Source organism: Triticum aestivum, chromosome 3B (genome assembly GCF_018294505.1).
Source record: "Triticum aestivum cultivar Chinese Spring chromosome 3B, IWGSC CS RefSeq v2.1, whole genome shotgun sequence".
NCBI classification, from domain to species: domain Eukaryota; kingdom Viridiplantae; phylum Streptophyta; class Magnoliopsida; order Poales; family Poaceae; genus Triticum; species Triticum aestivum.
In genome coordinates, this window is record NC_057801.1 from 478158152 (window position 1) to 478179536 (window position 21385).

The following is a 21385-nucleotide window of genomic DNA, read 5'->3' on the forward strand; positions in this document are numbered from 1 at the left end:
CGAGATTCAATAAGTATAAACCCCTTATAATGGATGCATGACCATAAAAGATATTACCCATATAAATAGAACAACCATTATTCTCTGATTTAAATGAGTAATCATCTCGCATTAAACAAGATCCAGATATAATGTTCATGCTCAACACAGGCACTAAATAATGTAATCGAAGTGCAAGCATGCCAATAGCGATCACATCAACCTTGGAACCATTTCCCACGCGCATCGTCACTTCGTCCTTTTCCAGTCTCCGGCTATTCAGTAGTCCCTGCTTTGATTTGCAAATGTGAGCAACCAAACCGGTATCAAATACCCAGGCACTACAACGAGAGTTAGTAAGGTACACATCAATAACATGTATGTCATATATACCTTTGATGACGTTGGCCCCCTTCTTGTCGGCCAGATACTTGGGGCAGTTCCACTTCCAGTGGCCAGTTCCCTTGCAATAGAAGCACTCAGTGTCCGGCTTGGATCCAGCCTTGGGTTTCTTCACGGGAGGAGCAACTGCTTTGCCACCTTTATTGAAGTTCCCCTTGGGGGGGCGCACGACCACCCCTTGTGGCCCTTCTCTCCTTTCCCCTAAAGCCCATTAAGGCCCAGTAACTCCCCCTGGGGGGGGGGGGGGTTCGATAACCTCCCGATACTCTAGAAAATACCCGAACTTGTCCGGAACCATTCCGATATCCGAATATAGCCTTCCAATATATCAATCCTTATGTCTCGACCATTTAGGGACTCCTCGTCATGTCCGTGATCTCATCCGGGACTCCAAACAAACTTCAGTCATCAAAAGACATAACTTCTCATAATACAAATCATCATCGAACATTAAGCGTGCGGACCCTACGGGTTCGAGAACTATTTAGACATGATCGAGACACATCTATGATCAATAACCAATAGCGGAACCTGGATGCTCATATTGGCTCCTACATATTCTACAAAGATATTTATCAGTCAAACCGCATAACAACATACATTGTTCCCTTTGTCATCGGTATGTTACTTGCCCGAGATTCGATCATCGATATCATCATACCTAGTTCAATCTAGTTACCGGAAAGTCTCTTTACTTGTTCTGTAATACTTCGTCCCGCAACTAACTCATTAGTCATAATGGTTGCAAGGTTTATAGTGATGAGCATTACCGAGAGGGCCTAGAGATACCTCTCCGAAACACATAGTGACAAATCCTAATCTTGATCCATGCGAACCCAACAAAAACCTTCAGAGACACCTGTAGAGCATCTTTATAATCACCCATTTATGTTGTGATGTTTGATAGCACACAAAGTGTTTCTCCGGTATTCGGGAGTTGCATAATCTTATAGTATGAGGAACATATATAAGTCATGAAGAAAGCAGTAGCAATGAAACTGTAATGATCGCAATGCTAAGCTAACGGATGGGTCATGTCCATCACATCATTCTCCTAATGATGTGACCCCGTTCATCAAATGACAACACATGTCTATGGTTAAGAAACATAACCATCTTTGATTAACAAGCTAGTCTAGTAGAGGCATACTAGGGACACTATGTTTTGTCTATGTATTCACACATGTACTAAGTTTCCGGTTAATACAATTCTAGCATGAATAAGAAACATTTATCATGAAAGAAGGAAATAAATAATAACTTTAGTATTGCCTCTAGGGCATATTTCCTTCAATCTCCACATCATTATCATTACTAGGTTGAGCATCAGCATGAACATCATCATTATGATTATTACTAGGTTCATGTTCATTACCAGATTGTGTTCAGCATCAAAAATAGGAATATCATTTGGATTTTCAGGTGTGTCTATAGTAGGTTTACTAGAAGCATGCAAAGTCCTATCATCTTTCTTTTTCTTTTTTGTGAACTAGGTGCATCGGTATTATTTCTCTGAGAATCTTGCTCAATTCTCTTAGGGTGGCCTTCAGGATACAAAGGTTCCTGAGTCATTTTACCACCTCTAGTCATAACTCAGCATGACCGTCCATCTTATTATTCATCTCATTAAGCAAATCATTTTGTGCCTTGAGAACTTTTTCTACTTGAGTCTTTACCATAGAAGCATGTTTACTAACAATCTTGAGATCATTAACAGTTCTAAACATATAGTCACCCAAGCGTTCAAGCATGAAAGCATTTCGTTTCAGTTGTCTACTAACATATTCATTGAAGTTTTCTTGTTTAACAATAAAGTTATCAAATTCAACCAATCATTGACTAGCAGATTTATTATAGGGAATATCACCTTCATCAAATCTATAGAGAGAATTTAACTCTACTACCTGTGTTGGGGTATTGAGGCCATGTATTTCTTCAATGGGTGGTAAATTCTTACATCTTCAGCCTTAATGCCTTTTTCTTTCATAGATTTCCTTGCCTCTTGCATATCTTCAGGACTGGGAAATAGAATACCCCACTTCTTCGGAGTTGGCTTAGGTGATCATTCGGGAGGAGTCCAATCATTATCATTACTCAATATACTATTCAATAATACTTCAGCTTGTTCAATAGTTTATTCCCTGAAAACACAACCAGCACAACTATCTAGGTGGTCCCTAGAAGCATCAGTTATGCCATTATAAAAGATATAAAGTATTTAATTTTTCTTGAGAGGATGATGAGGCAAAGCATTAATTAATTGGAGAAGCGTCCCCCAAGCTTATGGGAGACTCTCTTCTTCAATTTTCACAAAGTTAAATATTTCCTGTAGAGCAGCTTGTTTTTTATGAGCAGGAAAATATTTTTTAGAGAAGTAATATATTATATCCTAGGCACTATGCACACAACCAGGAGCAAGAGAATTAAACCATATCTTAGCATCACCCTTTAATGAGAAAGGAAACAACTTAAGAATATAGTAGTAGCGAATATTTTCCTCATGAGCAAATAGGATGGCTATATCATTCAATTTAGTAAGACGTGTCACAACAGTTTGAGATTCATAACCATGGAAAGGATCAGATTCAACCAAAGTAATTAACTCAGGATCAACAGAGAATACATAATCCTTATAAGTAACAAAGATAGGTGAAGTAGCAAACTTAGGATCATATTGCATTCTAGCATTCAGATATTTTTCTTTCAATTCGACTAGTAGTTTCTTATGATCCTCTCTATCTTTACAAGCAAGAAAGTCCCTGGCTACCTCTCCATCCATAACATCACCTTCAGGTATAACAGACAATTCATATCTAGGAGAGGTAGGTCCAATAGGTGTTTCCAGGTGTTCAGTTTCAATAATTTCATCAGTTTCAGAGATATCATCACTTTCATCATTCACAATATCTTTAGCTCTAGCAAGTTGTTCATCAAGAAATTCACCCACTGGCACACTCTTATCAAGCAAAGTAATAGCATCATCATAAGCATTATTCATAGCAGAAGTAGCATCATCAATTACTTGCATCATATTAGGATTAATAGCAGGTGTAGGCGTCGCATGCTTACTCAAAATAGAAGGTGAATCAAGTGCAGAGCTAGATGACAGTTCCTTACCTCCCCTCGTAGTAGAGGAAAAAATCTTGGCTCTGGTATCTTTCAGATTCCTCATAGTGATCAACAGATATAAATCCCAAGTGATTCGGCAAATAGAGCTATGTTCCCCGACATTGGCACCAGAAAAAGGTCTTGATAACCCACAAGTATATGGGATCACAATAGTTTTTGAGGGTAGAGTATTCAACCCAAATTTATTGATTCGACACAAGGGGAGCCAAAGAATATTCGCGAGTATTAACAATTGATTTGTCAATTCAACCACACCTGAAAGACTTAATATCTACATCAAATTTTTCAGTAGCAAAGTAGTATGGAAGTAACGGTAATAGTGGTAAAAGTAACAGTAGCGGTTTTGTAGTAATGGTAACAGTGGCAACGGCAAAGTAACTTAGCAAAGATTAATATGTGAAAAGCTCGTAGGCATTGGATCAACAATAGATAATTGTGTTGGATAATGTTCATCATGCAGCAGTCATAACCTAGGGCGACACAGAACTAGCTCCAATTCATCAATGTAATGTAGGCATGTATTCCGTATATAGTCATATGTGCTTATGGAAAAGAACTTGCATGACATCTTTTGTCCTACCCTCCCGTGGTAGCGGGGTCCTAATGGAAACTAAGGGATATTAACCCGAACAAAGCATTAGCACTTACCGAATACATGAACTCCTCAAACTACAGTAATCACCGGAAAGAATCCCAATTACTGTCACCTTGGGGTATGCCGATCATAAATCGTAATAGGTGTGTACAATTTGCAACATAGGATCAAGAACACACATATATTCATGAAAACATAATAGGTTCAGATCTGAAATCATGGCACTCGAGCCCAAGTGACAAGCATTAAGCATAGCAAAGTCATAACAACATCAATCTCAGAACATAGTGGATACTAGGGATCAAACGATAACAAAACCAACTTGATTACATGATAAATCTCATCCAACCCATCACTGTCCAGCAAGCCTACGATGAAACTACTCACTCCCGGCGGTGAGCATCATGAAATTGGGGATGGAGGAAGGTTGATGATGATGATGGCGATGGATTCCACCCTTTGGAGCCCAGAACGGACTCTAGATTAGCCCTCAAGATGAAGAACAAGAGGTGGCGATGCCTCTGTATCATAAAAGGCGATGAATCATTCTCTCTAAAAAAATCTCCGCGAATAGGTACTTATAGAGTTAGAGTTAGGGTTGTAGGCGGTCCAGGGGGCCCAAAAGCCTGGGAGAAGACGCGCCCCGAGGGGGGCGGTAGGAGTTCCCCCAGGGCTTGTGGCCTCTGGGTGGCCCCCATCTGGTATCTTTTTCCGCTAGTTATTTTTATATATTCCACAAAAAGTCTCCATAAATTTTCAGGTCAATCTGAGAACTTTGATGTCTGCACAAAAATAACACCATGGCAATTCTGCTGAAAACAACATCAATCCGGGTTAGTTCCATTCAAATCATGCAAATTAGAGTCCAAAACAAGGGCAAAAGAGTTTGGAAAAGTAGATATGATGGAGAAGTATCTTGGCGCTCATCCATCGGGCACGACCACGTGCCGGCCATCCGCCCCTGCCGCCGCCTACAAGTCGTCACGCGCGCCCCCTAGAACCATAGCCCCCTCCATTTTCCCCATCTCGCGCCGCAGCTTCGTCCCTCGCTCGAGGCCGAATCACCGATCCCTTCATTGCGGTCCGCTACGGTTGTCGTTGTCCCGCGAGCTCCTGTCCTTCCTGAGCCTCGCCGACCAGCCCCTTGTCCCCGCGGTGAGCTCCGCCATCCGTTCCCTCCTTCTCCTTTGCTTCCGCCGCCGAGCACCGCATGTAGCCACCGCAGGATGCCATCCCTGTCAATGCGCTCACTGCCCCGTCACCGCGCTCCCTGGCCTCTGGCTGCGCCCAGGCGTGCCCCCACACCATGCTCGCCTTGCCCTGGCCTTGTCCCTTCTCACTGCGTAGCCCTGCGCCCGCACGCCGGCTGGTCGCGGCGCCCCGGCCCATACGGCTGAGCTGCCAGCGCCACTGCTGCCTAGGGTCGCGCCCACTACACACACCCATGCGCTGCCGCAACCGCCCGCACTCGCCACCACCCGTGACTGCTGCCGCCCATACCTGCGTGTGGCCCTGCCCGCGCCCGTTGATGTAGTCTCCCGCGAGTGTTACGAGCCGCCCTCCTGCCTAGCGCCCGCGCTACTGCTGCTCTGCGTGATGCTACTCTGCCGCTTTAGCTCGTCCCGTCCACGCCCGCCTCAGGCCGCCGGCGCCCGCCTGATGCCGCCCCGAGCCGCTGCTCGCTGTGGCCGCTGGCGCCCTCCTACGCCTGTGCTGGTCCGAGCCAGGAGGGGGGAAAACAACCAGGCCACTACCTGGTGGGGCCAGCCCATAAAAAAGAGAAGAAAAATAAATAATAATAAAATAAAACTTAAATAATAACAAAAATAATAGTAATAACAACAATAATAATAAAAGGCACTTACAGGTGGGGGCCATGAATAGTGTCATTGACCAGTCAACCCTTTGACTCGGTCAAGTGGGCCCCTCTGGCCGCACTGTTAGCCAGTGATACAGATTGCTAGGTACACTTCTATGTACCTGTAGCAATTAAGATTTATTCATTTTTTTGAATTAAGTTAAATTTCAAAATATTGTTTAAACTTCAAAAATTCGTAGAAATTAAATAGTAACTCGGATTAAAATAATTTATATATGAAAGTTGCTCAGAAAAATATAATGAACCTGTTTACGCTATCTGCATGCCTGCCACACCCCTCTAACATATCAAACATCGACATTCCCCCCTAGACCATTTTACTGAAAACACCTGGAGCTGGGATTTTTTTTGGGATGTTTCCCCTCTTCTTTTAAATTGCCTATGGTTGCAATTTGTCCTGCCATTGCATTTGTGTTGCATTGCTTGCTTTGTTATCTTTTTCCTCTTCCCTATTCTTTCGGTAGACCCCGAGACCGCCGGTGACGCCCAGTACGACTACGACATCGATGACCCCTCCTCGGCAGAGCTTCCAGGCAAGCAAAACCCCCTTGATCATTCCGATACCGCCTACTCTTTCCCTCTTGCTGCTTGCACTAGAGTAGTGTTACTGTTACTGCCTTACCATTGATCTTATACTGCTGCATAGCCTGTCCTTGCTGCTACTGTTGATACTTACCTGTTATCCTATATGCTTAGTATAGGTTTGCTAGTATTCCATCAGTGGCTCTACATTCTTGTCCGTCTGCCATGCTATACTATCGGGTCGTGATCCTTTGGGCGGTGATCACGGGTATATACATACCATACATGATACATGATATGATTAAAGTCGGGTCGGCTCGTAGAGTACCCGCGTAATTCACGGATTGGGGGTTGAAAGGACATTTTCCCGACGGCCCCCCGAATGATTCTTTGTGGCGGAACGACATGGCAGGTTACCCCAGCGAAGCCTACTACAGCCCCCCGAGTGATTCCCGGCCGTCCATGCAACGTGCAGGAGTGCAAAGGGCGATTGGCCCAAGACCCCTGAGCACTTAGGATATAGACTGGCGTGTTGACCTCTCTGGAGAGTCTAGGTAGGACTACGACGTGTTGATCTTCCGAGGCCGGGCATTATCCAGGAAAGTGTGTCCGGCCAGAGGTGATTAAGCGTATCGGGTAATGTGGTGCACCCCCGCAGGGAAGTTATCTATTCGAATAGTCGTGTCCACGGTAACAGGATGACTTGGAGTTTTATTCAGACCTCTTACAACTAAAACCGAATACTTGATAAAATACACCCAGATAAGTGACAGACACAACCCGGTGATCGCTCTCTCATAGGGAGATGAGGAGAGGATCTCCACATAGGATTATTGCTATACGATGATACTTGTTACCATTTCAGCTCCCTCTTCTACTACTTCAAGATGGTGGCTGCCAGAAGGCGTAGTCTTCGATAAGATTAGCTTCTCCTCCCTTATTCTGACATTCTGTAGTTTAGTCCATATATACTACCTCTTCTATTGATACCGATGCATATGTAGTATATATCTGATATAAGTCTTGCGAGTACTTTGGATGAGTACTCACGGTTGCTTTGCTTGCCTTTTTCTTTCGACACGATTGCTACAACAGATGATGGTGCCGCAGATGCAGGTTACCCCAGCGAAGCCTACTACGTGGAGACCGATGACCAGGAGTAGTCTGTAGGTCCCAGGCATGAGGCCTCGCCTTTCGATCTAGTGGCGTTGTTTAGCTCAGACTTCTTAAAGCAAACTTGTCTAACTATGTATGTACTCGGATAATATTAGTTTGTTGACTTATGTATTCGGGTCCTCGTGGCCCCTGGCTTGTAATATAAATACTTATGTTTATCCTTTGTGTCGTAGAGTTGTGTTGTGATATCTTCTTGTGAGTCTCTGATCTTGACTGTGCATGTTTGCGTGTATGATTAGTGCACGATTGAATCGGGGGCATCACATTTCCATCACATCCACCATGACTACAGACGGCAATGCTCTGTCTGAGAGCCTATCGACGAAGACGAAGCACGAGCTGGCCGCCCTTGCGGCCACCTAGCAGAGCCACCGTGCCAGGATGATAGAGGTCGGCATGCCGACCAACTCGCCTGAGGTCTCCAACGACGAGGACGACCACACGATGAAGACGGGCTTCGACGACACCCCACCGGAGCCCGCGCCTGTGCACGCCGGCTCCACCATGGAGCGGGAGCAGGCGCACTATGAAGCTGCCATGGCGGAGGAGCAGCCTGCGCCAGTGCCTATGTCAGTGTTCCAGTAGGCGCAGGAGGAACACCAGTACAACTTGTTCCTCCTACAGCAGCATCGGTTGGCGGAGGGCTATATCGACGGTGAGCGCGCGAGCGAGGAGGTTGTGGCGGCCATGGCCGCGGCGAACCCTAACTTCGTCGCGGAGCAGCGTGCAATCTATGAGGTCGTCCGCACTCAAGCCGCTGCTAGCCAGGAAGCGTCCGTTGCGTAGGCACAACTAAAGGCGATCGTGGACGAGAACAATGCTAGTTGCGCCTCCTACACGCCGTCGACGAACCACCAGGCGGCCCCGCGGGACGATGACAACACGGGGGCCACCATTTCCATCATGGACCTCACCTCCACCGGCGACGGACAAGGCGCGGACTCCTTCGAGAATGAGTAGGGCACGGAGGCAGCAGGGCCTTGTGTCCCATGTGGGTCGGTCCATCTTCCGTGTTCTACTCTTCCTCGCTGGAGACCACAACTTTACTTCATTGGTCTTATCGCCAGTGGTCATGGAGGCGCCGGGTGGAGGGCGACAAGGGCTTGGACACTGGACGCCGCCGTAGATAGTTTAGGGTCGGGTCGGAATGGTTTTGTTTGTTCTAAATGTTCGAAATCTAACGAAAATCCGCCGTGATTGCATGAATGTTGTCCGGTATTTATGAAATCCGCCGTGTTTGTAAAAAATTCGTCCAGTTTGTTTCCACAATGTTTGAAATATATGCGGGCTGCGTTGGATGGTGGTCTATCGCAACTGTGTTCACGGACTGCTCTCCCCTTATCTGCGGTCGAATGCGGAAGGAAATTTGCGAGTCGCCGTTGGAGATGCTCTAATGCTTTACCGTGCTCTCCTCCTGAGAACCACAGCCACATATTCGCGTCAAAAAGAAACTTCTAAAAATGTTTTTCTCGCTATCCGTATAGTTTGTCTAGGAACCCCAAAGAAATGGCAACCCAGCAGAGCCAGGCTGGCCGGCCTAGACCTGAGTTGGAAAGAGCATTAAAGAGAGAGAGAGAAACAGAGCATGCATACCCAAATCTTTGGCAATCTATAGGGATTCGGGCCCCTCGCCTCTCCTCCCAAGTTCCAACAGTCTTTCCGCCCCTCCCGCCACGACTTTTTCCCGTGTCCAGAGTCAGACAGACCCACACGATAAAAGCAAGCAAAGCAGAGAGCGGCGCAGAGCCATCTGCGGCCATGCCAGGGAACAGAAGAGAGAGAGAAAGAGAGGGCGAGCCTAAGCAAGAAAAGACTCGCTGGCTGGCTGGCTGCTGCTCTTGCCGCTTCTCTTCTCAAAAGAAAGGAAAAAACATCTTCACACTTGGCAAACACGCACGCGCGACGGCCAGTGCCCGAGACAAGACGGTGAAAAATCCACCTTGCTTGCAGCGGATGGCCGCTCATCAGTCCTGAAAAAAGGCTTCGTGAAAACCGAAAAGCACGGCTGGCAATAGCATGCCGCTGAGCGTCGCGACTCTCGATGACATGTGAGGGGGAGGCCTAGCACGAGTAGAACTAGCTGAAACTACCGGGGCTTCGGCACGGTGGCCCACTCCCAGCGAGAGACTAGCTTTCCCGGTAGTAGTAGTAGTAAAAGACAGGGACCGTCGCAGCAGAGCTACACACATCGTAGACACTCGCATAGTCAGAAAGAGAGAGAAGCAGACATGCATGCAGGGGGCCGCTCTGTAGTACGTGTACGCGGGCTGCTGTGCCAGGAGCAGTGGGCACTGTGCGGACAAGAGAAAAAGCAGGGGAAACAGCTGACAGCCATTGCTCATTTGCTCCCTCCTCTCCTTTTGCCTCTCTGCCTTCTCTGCTCCGCGCGCCTTCTCTCTCCTCTTCATTCAAAACCAAGCAGAGTGGGCTGCTCTGCTCTCTGCTTACCCTTAACTCTGCTTCCTTTCTTTTCTCTGGGAGACACGCAGCCCCACCCCCTTGCCTTGCCGGCTTGCTTTGCTCCCTTCTTCCTCGCTCCCTCCCTCCCCTCAAAGAGTACCACCGGCTACAACACTCCAACTCCCAACCAAGCGAGCGGTGCAAGAAGAGCAATGGACGCGGATGGGGCCGACCAAGCTCCGCCCAGGCCTCCATGGCCTCCTCACCGGCACCAGGTGGACGCGGAGGAGAAGGTAAGGCCGTGTAGTCTCTCTCTCTCTCTCTCTCTCTCTCTCTCTCTCTCTCTCTCTCTCTCTCTCTCTCTCTCTCTCCCCCCCCCCCCCCCCCCCCCCCTCCCGCCCTCCCTCCCTCCCTCCCTCCCTCCCTCCCTCCCTCTCTCTCTCTCTGCGTTCTACTTGCTTCTTCGCTCTTCTTGAGTTTTTGAGTTTGTGAGTTGCCCCTCTGGCCAAGCAGTACAACATACAGGCATGCGCAAGATGCGTTTTTAGAACGGGCTGCGGGTGCTAGCTCTAGATTTTCATCGTGCAGATTTGGTTGCTAGTTGCTGGCGCTGAATCAGCGTCGTCCTCCATTGCTGTATATAGCTAGACGGCTTAATTTGCTTGTCCAATGTGGTTCCAACTTCTTCAAGAAACAATGTACTACCCAAGTAGTAGTATTTGGCTACAAAGGTAGTTACAGTAGACGATTAGATCCAGTTTGCGAGGTCTTGTTTTAAGGTCACTAACTGGTTTAATTACCATCTTTGATGAGCCTCCAGTCGGACCATAGTACTGTTTGGTGGACGTACATTTCGTCTTACTGCACTCGTACTAGTACTAGTGCTAGTACTACGAGTACTTCGCACATTTCACTGGTGTGTGGTAGTCTAGCGCTTGGTAACTCTTACGTTTCATGTTGCTATATTCTTCTATCAAAGAACACAAGTAGAAAAACTTCAGCGTTACTTCTCTCTTGAATCTTTGGTTTCATAGTTAGGCGAAGATTTTGGAGTTAGGTCATGATTCTTCTAGCATGGGCTTATTTTAGTGCTTTGATGCTTTCATCAGTATATATGCCCTCGAGTGGTCTCTCTTTACCTAAATATTAGGCGATTTATTTATACTAGTTAACAGAAACATGTTCCTTAGCCATTAGGGTCACGCCAAGCCGCCAAATCTAGCTCTTTTCTTGAGCCACTGACTGCTAGTGTAGGCGAATAAAGGTTATTGCGCCTTGATAAGTTATATTTTAGGCGACAGTGAAATGTCTCATCCCCTTTGTGATATGCATTGCCTTATGGCAAGAGGGCCTTATTGTGCACCCTTTTGACATTATGGGTACGTAGAAAAACGAATTACAATTGGAAAAGATACATGGCATGCCAAAAGAAACGCAACCATAAACAAAAACCAAATATTTGGCCGCGACCAAAAAGTTACTCCCTCTTTGTGTCGTGGTGAGTAGTAGGGTTGGTTTGGATTGCAAAGAATGAATGGCTCACATTAATTGGGACCATCTTAAAATTTCTCACCATTCAAACATAGAATAAAACTATTTGCTTGTTTTTACTAATTTTATTGTTCCCATCACTGTTTGTTTAAGTAGACTTCCAGTAACTGTGAGGCGACTTTACTAATATGATCAGGATGGAGTTTGTGATCGATGCAGTATCAGGTAGCGTTGCATTAGAAAGTCACATGTTCTCTATTGTCTTCTAGCACTAATCATTTTATCTTTTCCCAAAAGGTGAACCTGTGTTTTTCTCTCAAAACATAATACACGGTAAACAAGAAGACTGCTTCAAATAAGAAATATGACAAATAATTTTTCTTTCCAGAAGAAACAAGAAGACAAAAGGCTCATACTTGTGTTGCAATTGTTATTACAGTATGTAGACTTAAGACTAGAGAAATTCCTCTTGGCATCTCATTGCATGTCATTTTTGTCTTCTACTTTGTTTTTGTCTTTTACTTTGTTACAGCATTGAAATGCCGGAAAGTGCAAACTTGTAGTTTTATGTGGCTCCTGTTTCAATTACTCATCTTTTACCTTTTTTCATATATATACATGATATGCGTGCCCTACTAAAGAGCCTTCTGTTAGGACCACATCAACTCACTTTAAAGCAATCATTGTTTGCTTTATTTTTATTTTTTTTATTTTTTCCTAAGAATCCTGATTGTTTTTAGAAGTATGGATTCATTTCCTCGCTTCCTAGAAGATCATTGCACAGTGGGCTTGTGGAGTTACGGCCTGATATTTTGGTGTAGATCAAACAAAACTACTCTGATATTTAGTTTTTCCTTAGATGCCATAGAGTCACCTCTCTTCAACTAAAGTTCTTTACACATGTAAAGAAGATGTGGCACCCAAGGTGTGGATTTCTTGCTCCCGGGCTTCATGGAGAGCCTGTTTGATTTTTAGTCGAAAGTGAGAATTTTAGGTTTCATAAAGTTCTGAAACTAAATACACACATACCTAGCACTTCTTGCAGCCATACTGTGCAAAGAAAACGCCCTTAAGGTTGACGTGTACATATTGGCAAAATTAAACTTTTCATTATGCTTATTTGACCTCAAGGTTAAGCTTATGAGCCGCCGACAAACCATGAAAAAAAAGTACTCCCTCCGTTCGTAAATATAAGTCTTTGCAGAGATTTCACTATGGACTATATACGGAGCAAAACGAGTGAATCTACACTCTAAATGCATCTATATACATCCGTATATGGTTCATAGTGAAATCTCTACAAAGACTTATATTTAGGAATGGAGGGAGTGTCCATATCAACAAACACTTTGGTTCCTAGTTTTTTTTTTCTTTTTTTGAAATTCACTTTGGGTCGTATCCTAGCTTATATAATGGGTATGTCCATAATCTACTAAGTGGGTTCAGCTGAAAGCTAAGTGGTGACTTTATGCGCTAGAGTCTAGAGATAGAGATGCGTATATAGGATAACTCATGGGGTTGGCTATTCTGAATGGCGTCGTGCTGCAGTGTAATTTTGTTATCCCAATTGACAAAGAGTTTTTTATCTTCTCCTGGTCTGCAGGTAGAGGGCAGGCCTGGCGCAGTGGTGAAGTCCTCCCCACTTGTGCCAAGAGGTCCTGGGTTCGAACCAGCCTCTCTGCATTGCACTTTGCAGGGGTAAGACTAGGTTCCTATAATTCCTTCCCAGACCCCACCTTGTGTGGGAGCTTCTATGCACTGGGTCTGTCCTGTCCTGGTCTGCAGGTGCCAGGCCCGCTTTGATCACTGGGAGCAGCCGGGCGTCCACCGGTGGTGACGCCTGCCAGGCCCGCGTTGATCACTGGGAGCAGCCGGGCGTCCACCGGTGGTGACGCCTGCTCGATCAAGGAGCGAGGGAGGGAGGAGAAGTCGGGAATGAAGCCGTATTGGTCCGGGAGCGTATACATAGTACTCATATTCTTTTGCGTAACGTTAGACAATTACCAGATGGTACAAGTTTCAGTTTTCAGGTAGAGGTGTAATCAGTAACTGACCAGCTAAGCCTTGCCTATTCTTTGAATTTCTATCTGCTCTACTATTCGCGCTGCCTCTTTATTCCATTCGAATCCATGGTCCCGCGTGGTGTGGTCGCGCCGTGCGAATGTTTCGTTCGTCACTGTCGCTGTTCGCGCGTGCTCGGGCCGCGGCATGCCGGTGCCCATGCCGGGGCGGCACGGGCGTGCTGGCCCGCCCGGGGTGCTGCGTCTGTCAGCACGGGCGACAGAGGGTCGCGTGCCGATCCGGCGATGCCCTGCATTTGGGGATGGAAGCATCCGCTGTGCCGCTGTTCGTGTATCTTGCCATCTAGGAGTAGTCTTCAGCAGCGCCTTCAACTGTACCAGAGTGGGACTCGTCGAGTCTCAAAATAAGCCAAACTATAACAAGTCTTGAGGTGAACACCACAATCCTGTTTGGCAACCCTACTCTGGCTACAATTCAGGTGCTTTGTAGAACTCACGGTAAGTTTTCCCAAATGCCAAGTGTCACACGGCAGACATCTTTCGATGGCAATTTCAGTCACGCAAGGTTGGCAAATTTCCGCGGCAGAAAACAAGTTTCTGTCAAAAATAAACTGAAACACGAAGCTGTCATGCTTACCAACTAAAATTGACATCCTTCGATTCGCCATACGCTCATACCTGACGTGTGACAATTATCAAGGTCCTAAGTTTTGGCATTACTTTCCAAATGCTCGATGCACAATATTGTCCACTCCAAGCATTTCAAGGCATGTCCAAGGCCCGGGGAGACGTCTGCAAATAGCTTTGCTGAGCAGCATGATACACACCCAGTCAAGAGTGCAGTCACATTACACCGATCAAACTGTATAAAAATGGCACGGGATGGCTGCGCCATGTTAGCCTTCATTTGGGGGGCAACACTGATACCTCATTGTACAGACAATCTAGGACTAGAATGATACATTTACATGATTAAGTTGCTGCTTCTTGGACAGGGGCATGGATAAATGCCATTCTTGTACCTCCGTTCTTCTCCAAACGCCTTCACCACAGATGAATAACTGCGGACAAGTTACATTAATCAGGTGCCATAATCTAGGTGGCTCGAGAAAGTAAAACGTCACAAAACATATTTTTGTTTGTTTGATGGATCGTGAAATTTCAAGCTAGCAGGAGAAACAGAGCCACAATGATTAACCTTGGTGTCACTCCGGATGGACAAAGCAAAATGCACAGGTCTAAAGCATTACCATTATGGTGGTAATTAGTTATACGTGCAAGACTTGTACTATGGTGGATAAAAATGCACAAGTACGCATATGCATGCTGATACGTGTGTGTGTGTGTGTGTATAGTACATCTAAGTTTTAGTCTTCATTCTTCAACGTCTGTGATTAATAGCCCTAGTGTAATTTAAGTAATCGGTCAGCTGCATGGCAAAAGTCGCATCCTGGTAGAATTACTATTGTATCAATTTGAGCTCACCGCGCAGAATAAGAAGGCAAATACTCCCTCCGTCCCAAAATACTTGTCAAGGAAATGGCTAAAAATGAATGTATATAATTAAGATATATCTAGATACATCCATTTCTTCGACAAGTATATTCGGACGGAGGGAGTACATGCTATATACACAATTAATTTATCACTCATATTTGCAAACAAACAGATAATCTGTTTACACCAACTGTCCAAAACACATACTCCCTCCGTCCGAAAATACTTGTCATCAAAATGGATGAAAAGGGATGCATCTAGAACTAAAATACATCTAGATACATCCCTTTTTATTCTTTTTGATGACAAGTATTTTCGGACGGAGGAAGTACTTGGCAATCCATACAAATACCAGTTCCATTTAATTATAAGATTACTTATAGGAGAAGCTCACTAGGAAAAAGAGCCCTGTTTCGTTTTACACAATAGCGTGCAAGTTTCACTTTCTGGTAAAAAAAAAAAACACAAGTTTGTGCTTAGTGTCACTAGCATGCGGGCCTGTGCATTATGACCTAAAGTGGGAGCATTTCAAGTTGAATTAGTGCTATGGGTCAAAAATCAAAATGACTTAGATAGTAATTCAAGAGGGGCGAGATAAAGAAACAAAATAATATACTCACCTAATTCGGTGCCACAATAAGTTCGTCGCCACGTGGCACTTTATCATCTACATGGCCATCTGAATTAGCAACTGTAGAAACACACAGGAAACCAATCATTGGTAAGTGCACATGAGTATTTACAAGAGTAAAACTAAGTTCATACTAATATATCTGTAAGACTCAGTGATACCTTCTGTGTCTGCACGTAACCAATCTTGCGCGCAGACCAATCCCTCAACCGTTGAAGGGTCCATAGTACTGAGATACTCATTCAGCACCCGGGCTTCACTGTCCAGTGGGATGATAGATACAGGGATAGCAAGAATATCACGGGCCATTTGAGAAAGGACAGGATACTTTGCCGCAAAAGACTTCCACCATCCCAGGATGTCAAAATTATCTTGATTCCCTTCCTTTTGACGATAGACAGCTTCCTCAAGATACAAGTCCAAGTCAGACTTGAAGGACTGGCCTGACGATGACTCCTGAATATACTGATCAAGTCCCCGTCGGGCATCTGATAATGTGATGCGAGAGAAGGTCTTAGAGTCATTTCCATTGTTGTACACAGAGCTCATGCAAGAACTACTGTTTCCAGCGTAGAAGAGAACAGCTGGATTCTTCAATGAATCTGCTGAATGTTCATACTCATTGCACAGGCTGGTAAAGCTTTGCTTGATGGCTTCTATTGTTGCCTTTGCTGTAAATTGGTCATTTCCATAAATCAGCTGAAAAAAATACTCAATTGACTTCATCTTGTACCGAGGATCCAGTATGGATGCAAATGCCATTACTGGCCTAGTAAGATCCCAGTATCCCTCGAATTTTTTCAGCATTCGGCCAGCCACTTGTGCAACAACAGGAGATGGACTATTGCGCCAGGTGTTCAAAAGAACCTGGATCTCACACATGTCATTGAAATATAGGTTTGCGGTCGGGTTTTCCACTGGAAACTTCTCCATTGTATTATTGAGCGCGTCAAGTATTTCAGTGAGGGCTTTCACATCAGCCCACTCCTTAGCGGTCAAGAAAGCAGCATAATGTGCTTCCTGTTCTGCAAGGCGCACAAGCACATCGTGATAATAGCATGCAGAATCAAACATTAAGTAAGTGGACGGCCAGTTGTTTGGAGAATCAAGAACTAACAGTTTTTGGTCAATCTGCAGCAGCTTTGCGGTATCGAGAAACTTTTGAAGCCTTTCCTGTGAGAACTTGACATTCTGAATCATCTCACGGACTCTATTTATTATGTCAGATGTCTGTTCCAAGCTTTCTTCAACTGTGAGATTCAGAATATGTGCACAAGAGCGCACATGGAACAAATTTCCGTTTAACAGGAGAAGTCTCCTAGGCTGCATAACTCTGAGAAGTTCTGTGGCAACAATGTCACCAGCAGTGCAGTTGTCTAGCACAACAGCAGCTAGCTTCCTTTCAATACCCCACTGCTGCAACTTCTCCAGAATGAGATTGGCAATCTGATTGGCTGTAAAATGTTCCTCGACATGCACAAAGTTAAGAATTTTTTTCCTAAGTTTCCATTCATCGCCGGAATGATCAATGTAATGGCAGGTCAAACACAAGTAGTCCATCTGTGTACTCGATCGCCACATATCAACTGACATGCTAACCCGGCAAGGGGTCTTGAGGAGCACATCCTGGAGCTTCAGCTTCTCACTTTCATAAATTGCCATGCTATCAGCTCTCACTATGTCATATGACACCATGCTAAACTGTGGCTGGAGATTCTTGACGAACTTTCGAAACCCCAGATCATCCACTATTGAAAACCGGTAGCCATGCTGGACAATCATACGGGCAAGGTCATGCCGGCTGAGTTCTTGATCAAAGTGTGTGCTATCATTGTCATTGTCCTCACCAGAGGCATGTCCATCGCCAGGCTGCCCAGTGGATGTTTTGTTGTGGAGAATACGGCGCACAATCAGCTTCCGACGCTTACCAGCACGGCGTGTAGAGGTGGTGGTGCATATCGCAAGGTGGTTGCGTAGGTGTGTGGTGCCTGACCGGCTGGTTGCTGTGAGCTGCTTCTTGCAGTGGTTACAGATAGCGACACAATTGCCGTCAGCACGGCGCTCCTTGGTGAAGTCCTGCCAAACAGCAGACCGCAACTTGCGTGCCCGTGGATTGTGCACCGCGTTCACAGACGCGATCGTGGTGCTCACCGTGCCATCAATCGGCACCTCCATCGCTGCCGGTGCCAGCATGGTATCGCGTGTAGGCTTACTCACTGCAGGAGGTCCAAAGAAGAAGTATCATGAGAATAGTCCATAGTGGGTAGTACTACACATTTTGATCCAATACGAAGCTAAAGGAAATGGCTCCATGTTTCTCTCTTTTGCAGAAACAAAAGGTCAAAGAAGGGTTTGGACACCCGCCTGACGAACTGGGAAACAATATCAATGGATGATGACTTCCCAGTTACTGTCCGAATAAAAATTCCTTTCGAACTTAAAGATTGCTCATGTGTTAAGCGCATACTCGCACTACATGACCGCTAAAATTTTCGCGGAGTGCTGAAAGCTACCATGGCACATGTATATGCAATATACGGACTGAACGAACTCCCTTCACTAAATCCCCTTCACCTACCCCGTCCGAAGACCCAATCCCCAAAACCACGACACAATCAGCCATGGCAAGCAAGCCATCTCGGGAATCCAGGGACTAATCGAAGCCCAGAGGGGTCGGGTCCTACTCCCGCCCCCATGCTCGAGCTCCACGAAATGGGCTCCCAGGCCGGGGCTTCAGCTACAGCTAGCGATTCTGGCTCGGGTAAGTGGACCCGCTAAGACGGAGGAGGCGGAGAGGTAGGGGGCGTAGGGCGGGAGACTGACCTCGTCGGCGGCGGCCGGCGGCGAGCGGCGGTGATGGGTCGCGGGGAGGGGACCCGCAACCCGATCCGGTGGGGGCTTAGCAGATCGGAGCCGGGGCGGACGAGGCGTGGGTTGCGAGCCGCGACCCATTTCGCGTGTGCAGGGTGGTGGTTTTGTCGCCGTGGTGGGTTTCGGGTCCGCGCCTGCGCGATGGACGGCCCTGATGCGGCCGCGACAGCCAGCTTCTCGGTCGGGCGTGGCTGGCCCGGACCCCAGACTACTTGGGTTAGTGGTAGCCAGGTTGGAGTGGGTGTGGGTGGACCGAGGCGAACAATACCTGAACCGCGCGGGTTCGGGCCGAACTCGGCAGAGACCACAAACGAAACGGGCTCGGTCGGACGTACGCGGGCAGTCCGTCACGTCACGGTTTTTGCTTACAGTTCGTGTGGGATTTTACGTAGAGTTGGTGTAGGATTACTGCCGTGTCTGATCTGATCCATTGTCGCGGCCTCCCATAAAAGGCATGGAGGTGCGCGCTACGACTTCCCATAGAGGAAAACTTCCGAGGACGATGACGACGGCGACGATGGGGCGCAACTTGGCGGCGGTACTCGTCGTGCTTGCCTGCCTCGTTTCCCTCGCATCGGCCCAGCAGGTCAAGACGACGGACACGCGCTGGAGCTACCGTCTTCCGCTTCCCGACGGCGTCAGCGGCGCCGAGAGCCTCGCGTTCGCCGGCAAGGACGGGGTCTACACCGGCGTCTCCGACGGGCGTGTCCTCAGGTGGGGCGGGAGTGCCGCCGGCTGGAGCACCTTCGCCTACAATGCCAACTACAGGTCGGTGTAATTAAAAGCGCAGGATCGTGTTATCAAGTACTCCGTATGTACTAGATCGATCGCGATTTAAAATTTAGCTTACGTGTGACATGTGGGACGTGTGTAGGAAAATTCCTTTGTGCTCGGATTCTGGGGTGCCGTCGGAAGAAAAGGAGAGCATATGCGGGCGGCCGCTGGGTGTCCGGTTCAACAGGAAGACCGGCGAGCTCTACATCGCCGACGCCTACTTGGGGCTCATGAAGGTCGGCCCGGAAGGCGGCGAAGCCCAGGTGCTAGCGACGGAGGCGGACGGTGTCCGCTTCCACTTCCTCAACGGCCTGGACGTCGATCAGGCCACCGGCGATGTCTACTTCACCGACAGCAGCGCCAACTATCCCCGGAGGTACCGATCACGCCTTAAAAATCTTTTGTAACATGAGCCCCGGAGATGACGAACCAATGTGCGTGCAGGTTTAACACCGAGATCATCATGAACGCCGACGCGACCGGCCGCCTGCTCAAGTACGACGCGCGGACGAAGCTCGTCACGGTGCTCAAGGTGGATTTGCCGTACCCGAACGGCGTGGCGCTCAGCCGCGATAGGACGCACCTGGTGGTGGCGCACACGGTGCCGTGCCAGGCGTTCCGGTACTGGCTCAAGGGGCCCAAGGCCGGGCAGTACGAGCTCTTCGCCGACCTGCCGGGCTACCCGGACAACGTGAGGCGCGACGGGCACGGCGGTTTCTGGGTGGCGCTCAACCAGGAGAAGGCGCGGCTCAACGCGACGGAGGCTCCGGTGAAGCACTTGGTCGGCGTCCGTCTCGGCGCCGACGGCGTGGAGGTCGAGGAGCTGACGGCCGCCAGGGGCGTCACGCTCAGCGAGGTGGCGGAGCAGAACGGCAACAAGCTGTGGCTGGGCTCCGTCGAGCTTGATTATATAGGGGTCTTAGTTTGATCGATTGTGTGTTAGCACCTTGGATTTGTACGGGTTCGTTAGTTGTTGTCTCATTGAGTTAGTAGATAGAGTTCAAGGTCATGGCTTCATATGGTTTCAGAACTACCTGCAACGTTTTTCTACAGATGTAATTATGCGAGTATTAGTTATCCTTCTGTCAAATCCATTTGCTTTGCTTAAGATCTTTTTTTTTCATGTTTTTCTTTCTGAACTTCCACTATTCGTATGGAATACTATTTAATAATACAATTTATTAGGAAAACATGAAAGGGTGATTTAAAAAGTCATCCAGAATTCTTTCTACACGAAAAAGGACAACAAAAAAGTTGTTCGATACTCACGCTGGCTTTGAAGTAGCTCCATTTTTTTTTGAAAAGAAGGTACACCCGGCCTCTGCATCGGGATAATGCATGCAGCCATATTATTAATTATTCACAAAGACCATATAATGTGATACATCAATAAGCCTGAAGCCGTCATCTTGGCAACAATGTTGCTATTTCTATCCTCTTGATGAAGGTGTGCCGAATGTCCGGACCTAATACCAAACAGACATCGCACCAAAGACTAACATTAAAGTCGGGTGTCCCATCCAAGCCACTACCTGGATTGGGTCCCATGCCGTCACCTTCATCTTCCATCGGTCCATCTTCAGAGCAGAACTGATGCACCGACCTTGCCAGGCCTCTCTGCTACCAATGCCACCATGACGCCAGACAGCTTCCTCCTTCTGCGTGAGTCCATCTCCGCGCATCAGACGCCAAGTTTCCACTGCGCCATGCCGCCGAGATCCACCATAGACGATTCGTTTGATGCCACACCGCTCCACCTACATGCCATCTCGCGTGGACTCGGAACTACCAGCAACTCCACCACCCTGAGCAGTCCCCGGCCGACGCCTTCAGGAAGGAACACGACACCAAAGTATCATCGTCGCCCAAACAGAGGAACAAAGGCTTTTGCCTGCGCTCATGGCAGAGGTAAGGGCGTATGATCCACACCGAAGCCTCCAGGAAGGGAATCGGCGCCGAAGGCGTCGACTTCGGTGCGGCCGCCACGCCGTCCTGGAGTTTCCCCTGGATCCATGCCC

General features: G+C 47.2%; 2 protein-coding genes and 1 long non-coding RNA gene across 4 annotated transcripts; 2 read left to right on the forward strand and 1 right to left on the reverse strand.

The window, feature by feature from the left end:
* Positions 1 to 9991: 9991 nt before the first annotated feature.
* Positions 9992 to 13653, forward strand: LOC123070466 (uncharacterized). Its single transcript, XR_006433741.1, has 2 exons — positions 9992 to 10375; positions 13177 to 13653. It is a non-coding gene; the product is annotated as an uncharacterized lncRNA (long non-coding RNA).
* Positions 13654 to 14354: 701 nt separating this feature from the next.
* Positions 14355 to 18796, reverse strand: LOC123070464 (zinc finger BED domain-containing protein RICESLEEPER 2). 2 transcript variants are annotated; one of them, XM_044493695.1, is made up of 4 exons: positions 18546 to 18796; positions 15884 to 17938; positions 15712 to 15782; positions 14355 to 14655 (listed from the first exon to the last, which is right to left on the reverse strand). In XM_044493695.1, exons 2-3 carry the CDS (start codon positions 17913 to 17915, stop codon positions 15712 to 15714), a joined length of 2103 nt encoding a protein of 700 aa, XP_044349630.1. In that variant the 5' UTR covers positions 17916 to 17938; positions 18546 to 18796; the 3' UTR covers positions 14355 to 14655. The 2 variants fall into 2 exon arrangements, with proteins under 2 accessions (XP_044349630.1, XP_044349631.1); XM_044493696.1 differs by lacking the exon at positions 18546 to 18796 and adding an exon at positions 18301 to 18469.
* A 234-nt stretch (positions 18797 to 19030) lies between these two features.
* On the forward strand, positions 19031 to 20440 carry LOC123070465 (protein STRICTOSIDINE SYNTHASE-LIKE 10). The gene is made up of 3 exons (XM_044493697.1): positions 19031 to 19361; positions 19468 to 19743; positions 19812 to 20440. The coding sequence occupies exons 1-3, from the start codon at positions 19048 to 19050 to the stop codon at positions 20293 to 20295; spliced, it is 1074 nt and encodes a 357-aa protein (XP_044349632.1). The 5' UTR covers positions 19031 to 19047; the 3' UTR covers positions 20296 to 20440.
* The last annotated feature ends 945 nt before the right edge of the window (positions 20441 to 21385 follow it).

What these genes read in the sequence shown, in the direction of transcription:
- LOC123070464 (XM_044493695.1), bottom strand. Translation starts at nt 17,915, where the DNA reads ATGCTGGCACCGGCAGCGATGGAGGTGCCGATTGATGGCACGGTGAGC. An exon ending in GTTACGTGCAGACACAGAAG is followed by an intron (nt 15,783 to 15,883) that starts GTATCACTGAGT and finishes GTGTTTCTACAG; the next exon opens with TTGCTAATTCAGATGGCCAT.
- LOC123070465 (XM_044493697.1), top strand. Translation starts at nt 19,048, where the DNA reads ATGGAGGTGCGCGCTACGACTTCCCATAGAGGAAAACTTCCGAGGACG. An exon ending in GCCTACAATGCCAACTACAG is followed by an intron (nt 19,362 to 19,467) that starts GTCGGTGTAATT and finishes GGACGTGTGTAG; the next exon opens with GAAAATTCCTTTGTGCTCGG. An exon ending in AGCGCCAACTATCCCCGGAG is followed by an intron (nt 19,744 to 19,811) that starts GTACCGATCACG and finishes ATGTGCGTGCAG; the next exon opens with GTTTAACACCGAGATCATCA.